Source organism: Echeneis naucrates, chromosome 9, assembly GCF_900963305.1.
Source record: "Echeneis naucrates chromosome 9, fEcheNa1.1, whole genome shotgun sequence".
NCBI lineage: Eukaryota > Metazoa > Chordata > Actinopteri > Carangiformes > Echeneidae > Echeneis > Echeneis naucrates.
Genome location: NC_042519.1, coordinates 6,388,649 through 6,407,708, shown reverse-complemented (window position 1 = coordinate 6,407,708; position 19,060 = coordinate 6,388,649). Strand labels below are relative to the sequence as shown.

At 42.5% G+C, this 19,060-nt stretch overlaps 1 protein-coding gene across 1 annotated transcript in view; it reads left to right on the top strand.

Moving 5' to 3' along the window:
* The window catches only part of ep400 (E1A binding protein p400), a 30,133-nt gene extending 14,306 nt beyond the window's left edge, over positions 1 to 15,827 (top strand). Inside the window, exons 21-53 of the mRNA XM_029510489.1 lie at positions 402 to 571; positions 728 to 918; positions 1,655 to 1,954; positions 3,360 to 3,524; positions 4,034 to 4,186; positions 4,373 to 4,443; positions 5,440 to 5,729; positions 5,976 to 6,178; positions 6,360 to 6,529; positions 7,403 to 7,599; positions 7,732 to 7,843; positions 7,988 to 8,281; positions 8,451 to 8,525; positions 8,668 to 8,802; positions 8,895 to 8,939; positions 9,063 to 9,216; positions 9,476 to 9,708; positions 9,804 to 9,977; positions 10,064 to 10,111; positions 10,215 to 10,351; positions 11,059 to 11,115; positions 11,193 to 11,271; positions 11,676 to 11,846; positions 11,933 to 11,978; positions 12,054 to 12,160; positions 12,345 to 12,543; positions 12,629 to 12,783; positions 12,990 to 13,214; positions 13,497 to 13,671; positions 13,790 to 13,950; positions 14,131 to 14,295; positions 14,397 to 14,480; positions 14,691 to 15,827. Of these exons, the coding sequence (XP_029366349.1) occupies positions 402 to 571; positions 728 to 918; positions 1,655 to 1,954; positions 3,360 to 3,524; positions 4,034 to 4,186; positions 4,373 to 4,443; positions 5,440 to 5,729; positions 5,976 to 6,178; positions 6,360 to 6,529; positions 7,403 to 7,599; positions 7,732 to 7,843; positions 7,988 to 8,281; positions 8,451 to 8,525; positions 8,668 to 8,802; positions 8,895 to 8,939; positions 9,063 to 9,216; positions 9,476 to 9,708; positions 9,804 to 9,977; positions 10,064 to 10,111; positions 10,215 to 10,351; positions 11,059 to 11,115; positions 11,193 to 11,271; positions 11,676 to 11,846; positions 11,933 to 11,978; positions 12,054 to 12,160; positions 12,345 to 12,543; positions 12,629 to 12,783; positions 12,990 to 13,214; positions 13,497 to 13,671; positions 13,790 to 13,950; positions 14,131 to 14,295; positions 14,397 to 14,480; positions 14,691 to 15,020 (5,271 nt within the window). The 3' untranslated portion in view covers positions 15,021 to 15,827. The remainder of the gene's footprint in view (positions 1 to 401; positions 572 to 727; positions 919 to 1,654; positions 1,955 to 3,359; positions 3,525 to 4,033; positions 4,187 to 4,372; positions 4,444 to 5,439; positions 5,730 to 5,975; positions 6,179 to 6,359; positions 6,530 to 7,402; positions 7,600 to 7,731; positions 7,844 to 7,987; positions 8,282 to 8,450; positions 8,526 to 8,667; positions 8,803 to 8,894; positions 8,940 to 9,062; positions 9,217 to 9,475; positions 9,709 to 9,803; positions 9,978 to 10,063; positions 10,112 to 10,214; positions 10,352 to 11,058; positions 11,116 to 11,192; positions 11,272 to 11,675; positions 11,847 to 11,932; positions 11,979 to 12,053; positions 12,161 to 12,344; positions 12,544 to 12,628; positions 12,784 to 12,989; positions 13,215 to 13,496; positions 13,672 to 13,789; positions 13,951 to 14,130; positions 14,296 to 14,396; positions 14,481 to 14,690) is intronic.
* Positions 15,828 to 19,060: the final 3,233 nt, after the last annotated feature.

The window sequence follows — 19,060 nt, the reverse complement described above, 5'->3', positions numbered from 1 at the left end:
CAGAGTAGAACTTGTAGGATCAATGTGAGGGAGTTGCTCTGGTGGCATGTAGTTTGCTAAACCAGAAAATGTTTTTCACATTAATTACTCTGTCACCTTCTACAAACCTACAAACAATAGGTTAATTGTGGTTAATTTTTGTTTGGACAAAATAGGAAGCAGTTATATAACAATATGAGCTGGGGAAAATTGTTATTTCTATTTGTCATTATTTTATACTTTATAAAGGCTAAATAGTTGATTAAATTGAAAGGGTTAAAAGGTTGCTCTTCTCATTCTTATTCATAAAAGTAATATTTGTTTACACTGTTTGTGTTTCATGTTATGTTTAATGTCCTATGTTTTCTTGTTCTTGATTTATTGATCTATTTCTGCTGTCTTTTATCTCATTATCCCACTAGATTGTAAACATGTCCATATTTGATCTTGTCAATAATGAGAGCACACTGACTCGCTATCAAACTGAAGAGGTGGTCCCAAAACTGAAGGTTACTCAGCAGCTCATTGAAGAGATCTACAACAGTCCGGATCCACCACCAAGACCCAAACAATGCCCAATAAAACCCATGAAGTCAGTCATACATTTCCAAAATATCCAAATTACATGACATGCTATATTAATGTGAAGATCCTCAGACAATTCAGAATTGCTCTTGTAAAGTTAATGTTGTAATACCAATTTTCTGATATTGATCCAACAAGATAATTAATGTTTTTTTCTGGTTAGGTTGTTCCAGCCAGTGCAGTATGGGACGAAACCAGAAGGCCGTCTGGCTGCAATCACGAGTCCAGCAGGCCAACGCCCGCCTAGCTCCCCTGCTACTACAAGTGCACCTGCATCCACCATCAGCCAATCAGCCCAGTGCAGGGGCAAGTCCCCTGTTACTACTGCTACTACAGCTACAGCCACTTCTCATGGTAAGACCATCTCAGGGACAGTACTAAGGGATTCCAAATGGTGCCGTGTAATAGCAAATTTAAAGGAAAAGTACAACAGCTTATCGCCATTTTGTTGATGTCCTTTGGGTTCATTTGCTAGTTTTAACCTTGTGATGTGTTATAAAATATTATGCTGCATGATTGTGTCACTGTTCTGAATATAAATGAGCCTGACTGTCATGCTTCAGAAACTCATTTACACTGTGCCCATTCTGTCATGTATTGTAGTCATTAGTGTTTTCAGCACATTTCAGAAAGTTGTAGTGTGTACAAAGGTATGCACGGATCAGCCCCATATCTTACAACTTATTGGAGAGTTTTGGGGGCACCTTTACCGAGGCAGGTCGCAGACGTTTTATATGTTTGCATGTGTCAGTGGTGGGCAGGACACATTTTCCCCTTATGGCAGTGCAGCCATTGGGGTCATCTAAATGTCTCTCCACAGTGAAAAATTTCATTGTACTACACCACCGAATAAACTTGCATAAATGGAATATACATCTTATAGATTAAAAAAAATGCTGTTGCATCAATTTTTTTCAGCAATCAAATATATAGAATTTATTATATCATTGACTAATATAGAGCATGCTTGCTCTGTTGACCCACCACTGCTAAGTAAACATTCAGACTGTTTGACGGTACTGATGATTTGACTGAATATCAGGTTACCCTTAACATGTAGTGCCATACGCCATTACCTTGTACTTCACAGCAGTTGGAACGGCTACTCAGAGAGCCCAGACTACCCCTCCTGTCGGCATCAACAGCAACACTGCCGCCTCTACTGTAGCCTCACCTGGGAACAGTGGCATTGGGCAGCATGTGTTGGGGGCTGCCCCTGTGGCTTTGGGCCAGACCATAACTGGCCCAGTTGTGGGATCTGTAGCTTCCATCAGCCAGCCTGGATTAGCGCAGGTTCCCAGGTCAGCTCTAGCCCCCAGCCATGCCATCCAGCCCAGCTTACTGTCCCAGAGGCTGGTACTTACATCCCAGGCCCAGGCACGGTTGCCTAGTAAGTGGCCTCCCCTCCCTCTCAGCATTTACCCTCCACCTTTGGCACAGCAATACAAAATGCTCTACACTGAGGCCTTTACTTGGGGCACTGCTGATATGTGTTCAGTCTTTTTTTCTCCAGATAAATAGTTTTGCTTTCAGACTCAAATGGGCAAAGATAGCACACTGTGGTACACCAATTTTGATAATAGCAGATTTTGATCATGGCAGAGATGCCTTATACTTGGCTAAAAAAAATTACCCATAAATGATTAGTACAATACCTGCCATATCAGCAGCATCTCCACAGCCTCAGCGTTCCCCAATTTCTTTCTCAAAACTTGCATGTACACTATGAACAACCCACTTATTTTAGACTACACGCCATGACACCGTGTAAAGTGATTATTATGCCCCCTCTTCTTTTAATCATTCCCCCCAGTTTACTAATATTCTTTTGTCTCTTGCGTCAGCCCAGCTGCAGGAGGAAATCCCAAAGCTTTGGTTGTTTAATTTTTTTCTTTGCTAATGCTATGATTTCACTCTGGTTTTAAGCATCACTTTTAAGCATGTGAAAATGGTGCCACAAGTTGTCAACCCTTTCTACCTCAAATGTGAACAGAGAAACCTTTTCAGTAACAACACACAGTATATGATATATAAAGAGAAAAAACATTATTGACTTTGTTGTTTTTTGCTGTTTCCAAAAATTCCAACTTTTTGGTTTGGTGACAGGATTGCTGAAATCATGAAATCATGTCTGAAAGAAAACTAGATTATTCATGCACACTTAACATCTTCTGCTCATTGATTACCAATTTGCACCTTGTAAATAACTTCAGTCCATTAGTAACCTATCTCTATAAATGAACAGAGTTAAGAGTCTGTGATGGGTTGTCAACCATTACTGTTGTTTAGCAATCAAAAGCTGGATTCCTTATGTGAACCATTTAGATTGGGATGGCTCAAATCTTTTATTGTGTGTATCATTGCAAATATTGGTCTCTGTGAATTAAAAATTTTATGCAAGACAAAAAATATATAAACACAAATATAAATAATGTCACTTTAAGTTGATGGAATATATTTTTTTATACCAACCTCTCCCTGTGAACAGTGTGTTGGTTTGAAAAGGCAGTCAAATGCAGTGCCTTATATATGTGAATGTTTCAGGCTCTCTGTCTCACCTGAGGACTGCCCTATATCAGTTTTTCTTTCCCCTTCAGGGTTTGTAAAAGTAGGAGCAGCTATGGTTCTGTTGTGGAGGGCAGCTGTGCTCGTTCCACAGATTAATCCACCCTGGTTTTGCATGTTGTCTTTTTTCACCCTTTAACTAACGGATGCAAAGTATATTGTTTTGCAAGTCATGTCAGTTTACTTTTTAATGCTGTGAAGTGAAGTGCCTGTTTTTCCTTTCCATAAAGGTGGAGATGTGGTGAAGATTGCCCAACTGGCCAACATAGCAGGCAGTCAGAATCGTATCTCACAGCCAGAAACTCCCGTCACTCTGCAGTTTCAGGGCAACAAGTTTACTTTGTCCCCCAGCCAGCTCCGCCAGCTCACCACTGGACAGCCCTTGCAGCTCCAAGGTACACTCGATAATGTACATCCCATTGTCGCACTTTTTCTTCTTCATTTTTTCTGTCTTTTGACATTTTTATGTAATTCCCTTCATTTTTGCCAATAATGACATAGTTATCAATATTTGAACTCATTTATCAAATTATGGACACTTATTCTTCTTGTCTGTAATTCCTCCTGCCATCTGAAGTATCCTGGTAGCTAACCCTAACACAATGTATTTGCACCATCCCTACTTTGATTCTGGCAGCTTTTTGTGACATGTGGTCTTGCTCTGTCACCATGTTTTTGGCCTTTATACCCAATCACCACATCCTAAATGGGAGAAATAATTTGAGGGACTACAGTTCAACGTTATCTCAATTTTAGTGTACAATGTTTTATTGTTGTTGCAATTTCCTTGATGCGCACTTGCTTTCCCATTTCATTTAGTTGTTTTGTGCTGTATATCCGTTCTTACTATCCTTTGCATTCAGGGGGGCATCTCTTAGATTGCTTTTGTGTTTTGCTGATTTAGGAAACATCCTGCAGATTGTATCTGCTCCAGGGCAGCAGATCATCAGGCCTCAGGGATCCATGGTAATGCAAACAATATCACAAGCTGTTCCTGCCTCGAATGCATCATCTTCACCTGGCACACCTCATCATGCCATGACAACAACTCAAACAGGTGACGAATCTCAAATGGAAGATATTGCTATTTTCTCTTTCCAGTTAACTGTCTCTGTTAGTAATTTAGTCAATTTATTATTCTAATGCTGAGTAATAACATATTCTTATGCTCCCATGGTTGAACCTATTTTTCTGCACAGTAGATTTCACACTGTTAGTCCCAATAACGGCTTTTTCCTTTCAGCATCAGGTGTGACTACAAATGCCACATCAACCCCCAGCAAGCTTACTACTGCAGCTCACGCTGGTTCTCAAGTAAGTACATTGAATATAAAATCATGTTTTTAATGACTAAGGACAGGAAGTTTATTTGTTTTTAAATACAGGCATCTGCACGGACAATGCAAATGCAGCAGTAGAGTAGTTGTGAATGAAAGCCATTTGGGACTGAAATCTAGATTCATCGCCTTTTACATCTTTATATCGGTGAAGTCCACTCCACTGAATATTGTATATAAATAATAATAATAAATAGCTAATTAGAAAGCACAAGTTAGGGGCATGTCACAACAAACTCATGTATGCAGTGAGAATGGTGCAAGTAGAGCAAATATTCAGATCAGTTAACTTTAAACCAAAAGCTTGGACAGATTAAGGGTTTTTCGAGTGAGAAGGGCAACTGGACAAGTCAAATCCAAATCACAATGTGAGTATTTTTTTTACTTAATTTTATTGTTTTGTTCTGTTTTTAAATTATCACCACAGCTAAGCTATTTTACTGTCACAACTGTCGCTAATGTGACTGGTGTTGGTTTACAGCAGCACATGAATGTCAAGAAGACTTTACTGTATGAGATGTTAAGAAAGACCCCATGGTGAAATGTTAATTAACTTTTTTCTTTGTTCATATGATAGAAATAGCATTTTGCTGCTAACATTAGTTTCCGAAAAGGTGTTAAACACAGAATTAATTAATTGGACTCAATGAATTTCATTTCAACATTCTTTTACCTGGTCATATTGCATCGAATTGCATTGTGCTGATTTAAGCCATTTTGAATAGGACTGCATCAGGTTTGGAGGGTAAATCGCATCATGTCCAATCAGTTGTTACTGTTTATGTATTGTTAATATATTAGATCATTGTGTATTCAGCTATGTGTTGTATCAGCCACAGACCAGAGATGCACAACCCTAATAAAGACCAGTTAAACTGTTTCAGCTGATGCAGAAGGACTTTACAGCATGTTGTCTTTTTTGACAAAAAAACTGACAGTGGTTTAACATATTATCTCTAACCATAATGTTCAGGAGTCTTCAGAGGAAAAGACCCAACAGCTAAAGGAGCGTTTGAGTCGCTTTTTTGAAGCAAATGAGCGACGCTGCAGCCGCAGAGTCTTGTATGGATCAGACCTTCTACAGGCATGCATTTTGAGTTCAGAGCCTGGTCACTCTGCCCTTACTGCTGGAGGCTGGAGGTGGGTGGGCAGAGAAAGTTGCCTCAGGGCTCAGAGAACATGCGTGGCTACCACCTCTACACTGCAGTCCACTCTGCTCACTGTGAAGGATCGCCTGGAGGCAGCCAACAGCCTTATCAAGAGGTATTTCAACTCGGTATTAAAGTTCCCTCTGGTATATATAACTTCATGTTGGAAACCATCAAGAACTTATAAATTCCTCTGTAATAGTTTGTAGTCACAGACTAGCCAAATTGTTAGTGGTTAGATAAATACTTATTCACACGTTATACAGCATTAAAAAACATTTCTACCATTATTTTTGTTATGCATTTAATGACTGTATGATATACTTATATTAACCAATCAGAATTCACTGTTATCTTGTAGGTTGGTATGTGTGGTGCCTCCAGCTGTAGCACCTACACCTCACCTGTATTCAGCCAATCCCCCAGTCCCCTACAGTCTTGAGCAGAAATCTCTTCACTATCGGATGAAACAAGCCTCTGCCCCACATAGCGCTGAAATCCACCACTTGGCATCCAGACGTCTCTTACATTTTCCTGACCTGAAATTAATGCAGATGGACTCAGGTTAGTCCAGATTTTTTATTCATTCATTTATTTATTTATTCATTTGGGGGATTCTTTGCATGCAGGTAAACAACAAGCAAAATGAATGAATGAAAAACATGCCAAAACTAATTTACTAAATCACTCTAAACTGTACCATTTGATCATTTCAATAATCACTTTTATTATTTCTTTTCCAAAGGTAAATTGGAAGCTCTTGCCATTCTATTGCAGAAGCTTAGGTCAGAGAGGCGACGTGTCCTTATCTTCACTCAGATGGTTAAGATGTTAGACATCCTGGAAGCATTCCTTGATTACAGGCAGCTCACTTATGTGCGGCTTGATGAAAGCTTCACTTCCGATGAGCGACAGGTAAAATCATCACCACTGAAACCGGTTCTCATATCACATACTTAAATCCATTTACTTCAAATTAAGGCAGCTGCAACACAATATTATTCTGACCCTAGAAATTAGTATGTCAAGTGTTTGTGTGTGAGAAACAGGTTGTGTTTCAGTATTTCATTATCTCGCTTCCTTAGATTAAAAAAAAAAAGTTTATTATCTGTAAGTGTTTTCTTTGGTCATATGACAGCAAAGTTACTTGACAGCCAAGAGTAGAACGCATGTTATGTAGTGTTACCTTCAGTCATCAGCCAGAATGAAAGTAAACTATTATGGATGCACACTGTAGTTTAGAGGCATTCATACACATCAGTATTGTGTGTCTGTGTGTGCCTCCCTGTTTAAAACTTAGTTTGTAATGCCAATGCAGAGTTCTGTTTCAACATTGGACAGGGTATCTTGTGGTCTTCCCTCTCTGATGGACTCTTTTAAGATATGCAGAGATAAGTTACTCTGTGCTCATGAGTTAAACACTGTTTGCTGTGGCATATCTTCTCCAAGTGTTTTGTCTCTGTTAGATTGACATTTTTACATGATCATGACCCGCTTTGGTCTTATCTTCTGTCTTTTTATGTTGTATGCATAACTTAACAGCACTAGTGTTTATTAAGAAAATAAAGATGAATGAGCTACTTGAACTTGCTAATTGTATCAAAATGGATAATAAAGGAAAGATAAAAAAAACGTAATGAGTGTGGGGCATTTAAGTGTTCCAAGCAAATTAGGATAAAGATAAAGTACTATTAAGTAAACTGCTGAGCTGAGCAAAGAAAACACTTGAAATACATTTCTTGGCCTCTTTCCCAATGTAATCAAGTGCTTGGTGTTGTTTCCCTGCAGGAGAGTATGAAGAAGTTTAACAGGAACAGGCAGGTGTTCTGCAGCATTCTGACCAATCGGTGCTGCTCTGCAGTTGGTACTGTCTTTGATGCAGACACCATCATCTTTTACGACACAGACCTCAATCCTAGCATGGACGCTCGCACTCAGGAGTGGTGTGACAAAATAGGTCGCTCAAAGGATATACACATATACAGGTGATTTTCTCTATACAGAAGATTCTGTTTACAGGTTGTTTTTGGGGGTGTTGTGTGTGTGTGTGTGTGTGTTTGTTTTTTTTGGGGGGCATTTCTTCATATGTAATAGCTAAATGATGAGATGCTTCCCAGGTTGGAGAGTGGGAACTCCATCGAGGAGAAGTTGCTCAAGAATGGCACCAAGGATCTGATCAGAGAGGTGGCTGCCCAGGGTACTGACTACACCTTGGCTTTCCTTACACAAGTAAGATTAACTCTCACCTCAGTTTTTTCCAAATGTTAGATCTGCATTTGAAGCCTCAGACAAACGTGTTGTCAATTTCTCGATTTTGGCTGAGTTTTAATCATCCTGAATAATAAGTAAACTTATTTCATACTGTGATTGTAGCGGACGATCCAGGATCTGTTTGAGGTGGAGGCAGGGTCAGGGGAGAAAGTGGAAGAGTTTGTGGTTCTTCACCAGGAGCCATCAGCCTCTGAAGCCATTTCTCCCAGAGTGGCCAGACCCTACATCCAGGCTCTCCACAGCATTAACCTGGATGCACTGCCAGAAGAGGAGCAGAAGCAGCAGGAAGCTGAGGAAGTACCAGGCAGCGAGTCAGCAGAAGACAACCAGGAGTCAGAGAGCCAAGCTAAAGAGGAGCCTGCTCAGATAGAAGAGCTGAACGCTGTCATGGAGCAGGTACTTTTACTTTTCCATACTGTTGTAAACAAATGACCAAATGTTAAAAGAGAATTTTGAATGCAATTAATTCTCTGTCTCTTTTTTGTTTTTGTTTGTTTGTTTGATTGATTAATATTAATTTTTGTCTCACTGGCATTATATTTGCATTTATTAATCCCTCAAACAGCTGACACCAATCGAAAAGTATGCGCTGCATTACCTTGAGTACCTCCATATCAGTGATGATGAGACTGCTCTCAAGGTAAGCTATACTGTAATGTAGCCGAAATATTTGAGGTGCATATCGAAATTTATCTCAGTAAAGGAGTATGTTTCTATTCATTAATTGATAAATTATAGTTTATACATATGACTGAGGTGTGATTTGTGTACATTTTCCTCAGGAGCAATTGGAGTGCTCTAAGAGAGGCTGGGAGTTGCAGCAGCTGCAGAAGCTGAAGGAAGAGATGGAGGAACAGGAAATCACGGAGGGAGATGAAGATCTCTTTACTTATACCAGAGAGGATGCCTATAATATGGTGGGTGGCCACAGAGATCAGTTCAAACAAGAAGCTCTGTGCGGACTGTTGTGCAATGTTGTTGACAAGAACATGTCTTTGCTCTTGTACAGGAATATGTGTTTGATGCAGAGGATGGCCACACAGAAATTATGCCAGTAAGACAAACTTGATTTAACTGGGAAAAAAATTGATTGTGCAGAATTCAGACTGTCCACATTCAGTTCCTATTCCTTTATGTATTCATTTTCTAGTAATGTTCTCACTTGTGATTTCCCAAGCTTTGGACTCCTCCCACACCACCTCAGGATGACAACGACATTTACATTGACTCTGTAATGATGCTGATGTATGACACCACACCGATGCCAGAGTCCAAGCTGCCTCCAATCTACATCCGTAAAGAGCACAAGAGACTCAAGATGGACCCCTCATGTGAGAGGAAATTTTTCTTTTGGGGTTCTGTTATCTCTGTTGTACAACATTTGGCCACTCTTGCTCTAGATGTGGCTGCATATTTATATGCATTACTAGTACTGCTGCATTTGGACAGTTTTTGCTCAAAAAAGGCCAGTTAGAATGTGTTGGAGTCTGTGCTGTATTTTAAGGAAAAGATTTTGAAAGGCTTTTCTAAGAATGGATACATGCTGTTTGCTTGGTATCTTTGTCCTGAAACAACTTATTTGTCAAGCAGCAGCCAGAAAGAAGAAGAAGGGCCATGGAGAGACGGTCATTCCTCCTCGCTCCCTTTTCGAAAAGGCTAACATGCTGAAAGTTCGCCGTGAGAGCAAGGACCAGAAAAAGAACTTCTCTCTCAAGCAGCAGGCACCCTTTGCCAAACCCTTACCCACGCTGGTCAAACCTGCGATGGAGGCTGGCCAGGATAACCCAGAGTGGCTCATCAGTGAGGACTGGGCACTGCTTCAGGTACTTGCCAGGTCTTCCCTTGTGTATTGATTGATCTATTGAACTCGATATAACTATTTTCAGCGCCCAAAGATTAAATATTTTGTCTCTGATAGGCTGTAAAGCAGCTCCTAGAGTTGCCACTGAACCTGACAATTGTGTCTCCTGCACACACTCCTAACTGGGATCTTGTGAGCGATGTAGTGAACTCCTGCAGCCGCATTTATCGCTCACCGAAGCAGTGTCGCAACCGCTATGAGAATGTCATCATTCCCAGAGAGGAGGGCAAGGTAATTAAACTATTCATCCTACTTTGACTGTAAAACTATTGTACATGCTATTTTTTTGCTCTGACTGTCTTTCTTAATTTTTTCAGTTGGTGTATGAAGCAAACCCAAAAAAGAAAACCAAGAGCATATACAAGGTGCTTTATCCTGGCTGTTGGATTAGATAAATGCTTCTTGGCTTTAAATTTCTGGACTCATCTTCATTCTGTGTTTTCTCTGTATCGTCTTGTCTGTCCACAGTCTAAGAACAGTCGTCCTCTAAGGACTTGTCAGATCTACACGCAGGATGACAATGCGACTCACATTCAGCTTTACAACAGCCGCTTTGAGCTTATGAAAACCATTGCGAACAAGCGGAGTCCACCCAGCAAACCGCTGTAAGCACTAGTGATTTTCTGTTTATTGTTATCAACAGCAAAACAGGAGACATAAATCTGCAAAAGTGTAAAAAAGTGCGCCATGTCTAATCTTATAGGGATGGCTAAAAAAAATGATTCATCAATCCATTCCAATAGAATTTTTCCCGATTCAGAAAAACCTTAAATTGAAGACATTTCTGTTGCAATGAAAATCCACAGTTGTGGGAGCATTTTTAGTGTGATTTGCATCGTAGAGAGGCCCCTCTTGATCTAACAAAGAGTATGTTTGCTCTTGGCAACTGAAACGGGTAGTAGTTCATTAAAGTCAGTGTCAGCAACTTTTGAAGCTGACGTTGGACACATTTTGAATTCAGGTGTAAAAGTGGATCAGAGAAATTTGTCTTGTGTAAGCTTTATTAAATAAGTAAAATATTGCAGCAATAGAACAAACCTACGCAATCATTTGAACAGAGGAAGTTTTGCAAAGGTTGGCTATAGATAACTTCCAGATCATAAACAGATTTTATGTAATTACGGCACAGTAATGTTTATTACTTCAGAATCGGTTTTGAAGCATGTTGGATCAATATCAAATCAAATAATTATATAAAGAATTGCAGTTGAATTGAATTGTCAGGTTCTTGACAACACCCAGCCTCATCATTGCATTAGTGCTGCTGATCTGTCAGGTGCAGATGCATTAATTTATTTGACACTCCTTACAGGCTTGGCATGAATCCATTCCAGAAGAATCCCAAACATGCATCAGTCTTGGCAGAAAGGTGTGTGTTGTGTGCTATTGCTATTAAACTGTTCAGAAACAAAGAAAAAATTCTGACACCTGTTTTCTTTTGCTCAGTGGGATCAGCTATGACAAACCCTTGCCACCCATTCAGGTGGCATCTCAGCGTGCTGAAAGGATTGCTAAAGAGAAAAAGGTGATTGTCATTGCTAAATGTGTAAATTGTAACCATGTACTGTTCTGTGTCTAGAGCATGTAGGGCTTGTTTCAACAAAGAAAGAACATTGGGTTTGACTGTTTACTCAGCTAATCAGAGAAATCTCCTTTTGACAAAACCTACATATTGTTGTTGTTACGTGTTACACCAAGGAATATATAGTTGTCTATCTCTCTCAAACTGGTATATCCCAATACATGTGCTGATATGTACAGTCTACAGTAATGGCAATGGATTTCCCAAAGATTCCACACACCTTAGTTGGTAATGGACAAAAGTTCAAAAGAAAAAAAAAATTTGAAGATTTAAAATAAAATTCAAATTCTTTATCAGATTACTCACAGGCTTGTACTTGTATTTAATTAAGTGGGTTGTGTTTACAGGCCCTTGCAGAGCAGCAAAAGGCTCAGCAGTTGGCCCAACAGCAGCAGGCAGGAGCTCCCCAGAACCAGGCTACACCCGGCCAGGCTCAGGTTCCTGCTGCAGCTCAGGCTCAGGTCCCCCAGGCTGCCACTGTAACTGGAGCCACTGCTGTGCCTAATGCAGCCGTTCTGGTGAGACTCAAAACAACCCTCGCCAATATGCATCTACACATAAAAAGAAGTTTCTTTACTCCTTAAATATGGACTTTGTTTTTCAGGCTGGAGCCATAAAAAATGCCACTGTGGGCACAACTATCCAGGCTGGTATGTACATCATATGGTTCACATTACAGAGCTGTTGTTATTCCAGTGGTTAATTCATTTCTTTTTGTCATGAAGCTGCTGTAGGGGGGAATGTGATTGTGAACACAGTAGCTGGAGTACCTCCAAGTCCATTCCAGGCCAACAAACGCCTGGCATCTTCAGTCATACCGGGCACACTGTCTGTGAGTCATGTTTATCATTGCTGCTCTGGCTCAACTCAGCCACCTACTAAGAGGAATTTGTGATGCAAATAGCATTTGAAATAGCGTGAAGCAGAATGCACACCCACTACACGCTGTAGACAAGAAGGATCATGATGTGTTGGAGTCTTTCATCAAATGACCATTGTTCTTCTTGTTGGTCCAGCCTGCCGGTGCAGCTGGAGCTGTGGTTCACGCACAACAGAGGGCTGTTACAGCTGCTGCTGCCCCTGCTGAAGTGGTCGCCATAGCTACAGGGCAGAGTGTTCGAGCTGTGACTCCAGTGACGGGATCTGCCGTAGTTTCTACTACTCTGAGCCCGGTGCAATCGCAGACTCGCCCCCTGGTCACTCAGGTCACACCAGGTGCACAAGCTTTTCAGTGAAAAGACATTCCTCAATTACCCATGACTTTTACACAGATCTGACTTTTCTCCTGATTGTCATCCAGCAACAGGTATGCAATTGCAGCAAGGGAAGACCCTCACCACGGCCCACCTGCAGATGCTCCGACAGCAGCACCAACAGCAGCAGCAGCAGCAGCAGCAGCAACAACAACAACAGCAGGCTGCTTCCCCACAGATCAAAGCTGTTGCTAAATCCCAGGTATGCCACCACTAAAACCCATCCACCCCAATCAGTGCTTAAACACATTTGCGACAGAAAAGGCAATGTTGCACATTTAGACACATCAGCAGTTATAACTGTATGTTCTGTTGTTAGTATGTCAGTACACTGAAACCCTTTGATGGTTATAATTACATTGTGTTTGTATGTTACATATCCTAAGATGGCAATCTGTGTGTTTGCAGGAGTTCTTGAAAATGCATAAGCACAAGTTGCAGCTGCAGCAGCAGCAGCAGGTGGCTGCAGCAGTTGCAGCCGTAGCTCAGGGTCAACAGGCTGCAGGGGCCCAGCAAGCCACCCAGGTGCAGCCTGCACAGGCTGCTCAGGCCAATCCCCAGCTAGCGGCTGTGGCAGCCACCAAACCTGGAGCCATGCTGACCGGCACCACTGTGCAGATGACAACCAGAGTGGTAAGACTGTTAAACAAAACAAAAAGCATCATTTATTGCATAGAGAAGAGATTGTGGAAGGAATTATGAAACATTTCATGATCACTCTCACTCTCTGATTTAAAATACAAAATACTGTCTACTTTATTAGTACATTTAATTTACATTTAAATTATTGCTGATATATAATGATATCAATTGAAGTAGTATGCTATTGACATTTTGTATTTTTGTTCAGAATGTGATGTATAGTCTTCTGTACATCCTTGACCTGCTCTTTCCTCTTTTCATGTCACTTGACAGGCTCGGATGCCCACTCAAGGTCAGATTCAGGCCCAGGCAGGACAAACAGCCCAGGTGACCCTCACCAAGCCCCCTGTGGTCTCTGTGCCAGCTGTGGTCTCATCAGCTGGTGTCACGACACTGCCTGTCACTGTAGCAGGCATAAGTATGGCTCTCAGTCAGGCACAGAAAGCAGGTGTGTTTAGATTCATATTAAATCTCTTTGACAGTGAACATAAAAATATGTATTTGTTTTTGGTTGCATTTGCATCATCTGTTTTGTCCAATGTGTCACTGTTGTTCCTCTCTGTCAGGTGCACCTGTGCTGGCACAGTCCTTCCCCCAGATGCAGGTGCAGCAGGTCCAACAGCTGCTTCAGATGAAGAAGCAGCAAGCAGCAGCAGTTCAGGCAGCAGCTGCAGCCCAGCAGAAGGCAGGGCAGCCGCAGCAAGGACAGACCACAGTACAGCAGAAGGTAAATAGATCTCTTCAGTTGCAGCTGATCACTAGTATGTTGTTCATCTGTCGTGACAAGATGCATGCTATGTGACAGTCTTTTTTTTTTTTTTTTTTTTTTTTCTTGAGAAATGATCATACTCGCAACATAAAGTAAATTGAGTTATTGTATAACTTTTCATTTTGTAATGTTCCTTAGATCGGCACCCAGCAGGTGACAGTTCAGGCAGCCCAGGCAGCCCAGCCACAGCAACAGAAGATGACCTACACTGCCACTACCCAGCTCCAACCAGGGATCAAGACCCATTTCTTTACCACATCCATCCCCCAAGCTCAGAAACCTGCTGGAACCCAACAAATCCCGGTACACCATCAGTGGCAGCCACCATTTGCAAAGGAATATTTGCAGACAGCCGATGGATTTGTGCATTGAAATTAGATTTTCTTGCTTCTCTCTTTTATCAGATGGCTAAGCACTCTACTCACTCACAAATAGTGCAGCAACAACAAACCACTGTGGCCAGTATGCAACAAATTGTCTCTTCTCAGGTATGTTTTTTAAGCTTAGCAGCTAACCTGTGTATCACTGAGTACTTGAAAACATGTTTTTCTTCTTCTTTCTTCATCTCCTCATATGTTTTTATAGACTCGTTTTAAGATGAAGATGTCTATGTGGGCCTCTGACTGTGGAACTGACTTGAAAGTGGTATAAAACATCTGAACATTTTCATCATCAGCTGCTGTGTGTGTTCCCTTCAGATCCAGGCCCAGCCTCAGACTGTGACTCTGACCCAGGCAGCCACATCAGCTCCTGCTCAGGTGCAGATGATTCCTGCTGGGACTGCAACAGCCCAGGTCCAGGTCCAGCAGAAGATCATCCAGCAACAGGCAGTGAGTGCCGCCACTGCCGCCTCACCTCAGATCCAGACGCCTCCTCCCCACAGCCCTGCACAGCAGCAGGCAACACCCTCTGCTGCTGAGTCTCCAGTGCAGCAGCCCTCTCAGCCCCAACAGACCACCAAGGGTCAAGCTCGCCAGGGGGGCATCAGAGCCAAAACTCCTGCTAAGCCCAGCGGAGGCAGCAGCTAGAAGAAACACACTAAGCAAAGTGTGTTTTCCTGCAGTATAGACAGACAGTACAGCTATACTGAAGTATTCTTAAGGAGCCCACAGCAGCTGAAGGCAGAGTCAGACATCACACACCAAACCTTTCACATCAACCTGAACATAAGTCAGCATAACACATTTGACCATTTCATTACTCATACCTAAACTGTTTCAGCAGATTGTTCACTGCAGCTCTGCGCATACTTCTGGTTAGATCTAAATGATGAGTTAATGAACCAACAATCTTACTTCACTTGTTAATTTGACTCATGAAATGTGGATCATTTCTGGAAGAACCACAAATTAAATACTTCCCCCACAGCTACTGTGGACACCAATCCAACTAACAAGAGACACAACATGCCTTTTAAAATGGTCATTATATTACTCGACAGAAATGATGCTGGGGCCTTTGGGTTATTCTGCATTTGAGAATGAGCTGTCCATTAGAATAAGTGTTTATTCATAAATAGTCCCTTTTATGTCAAATTCCCTTGTTGTCAATAGATACTGAATGGAGAATAATGCACGTTCCTTTAGTCATTTGTTTTTTATTGCAGCAAATACACTGTAAACATGTACTTTAGTATTTTGTGTTTTCTCATAAATTGTCTTTTTTTATTGATGTCAAAGAAAAAAAATGTAAATATCAACAAAAACATTTGTACTTGTAAAGTAGTTGTGTTTTCATTGGGTTTTTTCAGCCTAATTGTAATAAAGTGTTTTGTTTTTATACACAAATTCATCTTTTTTCCTTTGATTTTGTTTTCATTAAATCCATTGTAAGTACTTGGAAATCTTGTGAATTCTTATGACACACACTCCTTGGTTTTATTTATTTGCAGCCGAAGAACACCAGGAACTCTAGATATGCAAGCTGAACCAGTGTTTTTCAGATGCACAGAAACACCTGACTTAGAGAAATTGGTGTGAAAGGCAGCTGTAGCTCTCAGCACTCCAGCCCCAGTCCCTTACCTTTGGAAACTCGCTGTCTAAATCCAGAAAAAATGGGTCCTTTTTAAAAGATGTCTGCTTGGTAAAGAAGGAGCTCTAGTTGTCCCACAGGGGGGCGCTGTTGGATCCCCCCCCCCCCCCCCTTCTGTTCACTCAGAAGGAGACTCCACTCTTCTGGATTGTACAGCTCATTGAAATTTCCCATCTGCCTGCGTCCCCCCCGTCCCTCCGCCAGCAGCCGGTGTCTGCTCCACATTCTCAGCCTCCCATCAGGACCGGAGGACGTCAGAGAAAGGAGCTGGGAGCTTCATTTTCTGTGGAGCAGAGCAGCAGGAAATGAAAACACTGATGTAACAGCTTCTCCATTCCTCACTTCTCTGCTATCCTCCTCTTTTCTTAAAAAGGGGGTGGAAACATGCAGATCCTTTAATACCAACCCGAGAAACACCCGAGGCTCTGTGATGGACTCTGTCCTTACTGAAACTGTGTCTTTGTGTGTGTGTGTCTGTCTGTCTGTCCATCCATCCATCCATCCATCCATCCATCCATCTGTATCTGTGTCTGTCTGTCTTTGTGTGTGTGTGTGTGTGTGTGTGTGTGTGTGTGTGTGTGTGTGTGTGTGTGTACCTGGGCCCCTCAGCATGGGAATGCGGACGTTTCGGCGGCTGCTTTCTCAGAGACAGCGGGGGGAGACACCCAGGCAGGAGCTGTGTGTTGTCGGGGCTCAGCCCTGACGGTAAAGACCGGATCCGGTCCATCAGTCTTCCCACACCCTGTAATGTTCCTGCCCGGGGGGGCTCCCCGCTAACGATGCACCTTCAATGAAGCTGATGATCACCGCAATTGGAAAAGAAACAGGCCATCTATACTGAAAGGTTGCCATGGCAACCCCTTCAGTGCAAATCACAAGGCTGTTTAAACAATGGTTTTTGTATCACTGGCAATCCAGCCTGAGAGACACGCCTCAGTTCAATTTCACCTAAAACAAACGAATCGCATTAAATACACTGTTATTTAGCTATCCAAGCAAAAAGCTCATTCTATACCTTTCTGTCCAAAAGACTGCCAGCAAAAAGAAATGTGCAGTCAGACAGAGGGACAACACCCGGTGTGATCATACTGAAGAGAGAAGTGAAAAGGTGAGAGACTCTCACTGAGAGTCCTCCTGTCAGGACTCCAACAGGCCCTGACAGTCCTATTACTCTAAATGATGAGTCACGGATTTCACTGAATTCCAGTGGGGGGTTTTGGCGGTGGGGGGGGTAATTGCATGCAGAATGGTGTGAGAGCACTGGAGCTGACACGCTCCACTTCCCTCCACACAGTGATAGGAAGTCATTCAGCACTTTGAGAGCATACCACAAGATCTGCGGTGTAAGTCCGCCACCGTCTACCCCCCCACTCATTTTCTCAGAGTTTCTCCTCCCCCGCTTTAACCGTCTGCTTCTCCTTCTCTCCTACTGCCCTCTTCCCCTCTCTTCCTGAGCCTGATTCTGTCAGCTCACTACGCTTGGCTGCTCTCATCTTCCACGCAAACGTCTTGTGGTATGACAAGTCATGCAAGCAAGCGACTGTGAACCGCAAGCAGGATATCTGTCCTGGTGCTCTGGTTGGCCTGCCAGCGCTGACCACAACACGCCAGCCCCTCTCTGCTGTCACCTGCCTGCCTTGCCATGTGCTTTGAGAAATATTTAGATGATCTTCACTGAAGCGCAAGAGGAGAGTGACCTCAGTTATAGTTTCCCATTTTTACATGTGGCCAAAGTCAGTCATCGCTGTAATTAAATGAGTCCCATGTCTTTGGTTGGAGCAAAAGCCATATTTATACCAGCCATCCCAGCTTTGCATGAAACTGTGAGACAGAATTAAAACAAGCACGATCCGAACAGCAGAGGCAGACACCCTGTGATTCTTGTCCTTGGCATCAGTCCATTTTCCAAAACATGACCCCAATTTAATTGATGTTGCAATTATTACTTCAGCTTTAATTTGAAGAAAGTAAAAAAAAAAAAAAATCAGAGAAATACAATCAGGCAGGACTGTTGCTGCTGTGTCTTTTTCTTCTTCTTCTTCTTCTTCTTCTTCTTCTTCTTCTTTTTGAGCATAAGCCCAAGTGGGTAATGTTTAAACTCAGTCAGTTGAGGCTGGTGCTGAGCTTGGTCTTCTGGGACGGGAGGGGTGGGGGGCTAGGGGAGAAGATGTAAAAACCTTAGGAGACTCCCCCTTTCCACCACACACACTCGTGGACCCATCCCCACCAGTCCCTGCCAGCCCCCCCATCCACTGACCCCCGCCCCCTAAACAAACTCACACACATGCTGAAAGATGAATGTCCAACAAATGGAGGCAAGAGGTGAGTGGAGGCTCCGTATGAGAGGTGCATTGTGCAGCTGGGGCCACCATCCCCCCCTTGGAGGCCAGTAATCAAGGGGGCCCAGTCAGCGGGGCCAGGGGTTGTCGGGGGTGGAATGGGGCGGCGGCGGCTGAGGGGGAGGTAGCTGCTGTCTCACTAGGATGTTATTTATTGGCCTACTTTGAATCTCCTGCCACCTCCTGCACACCCTGTCACTCCCACTGATCTTGTCCTGATCCGACCCCACGGCTTCCTCTGCGGACTCATGCTTCAGCCATGATGTCCGGAGGGAGCTGAGAAAGAGCTCCAGAATCACCTTAGCCCCACTTCACAATCAGGCAATATGTTTACGTCAACAGTCATTAAAGTTGAGTCACTCTTCATAAGGCCTGTGTGACCTGTAGCTGCACGATGAGTGCATGTTCATTATGGATGTGTGGGTAGCTGCAAAACACCTAACAAGGTATCTCTCGATGCTCACCAACTTGCAAACATATCAGCTGTTAAATTGTGGTTGGTTCTATTTTCGGCAATTGTGGACAAAAAATGAAAATATGGTGAACCAAGCGACCCCCAATTCCAGTCTGGTCATGGATCCTTGCTGTCTAATCTCTGTCTCTCCCTGTCTTCCCTTCCCTCCTACACTTTCTCAGTAATAAATGCACAAACTCCATGCCTAAAAATACTCGATAAAAATGATGCATTTCAGTGATTA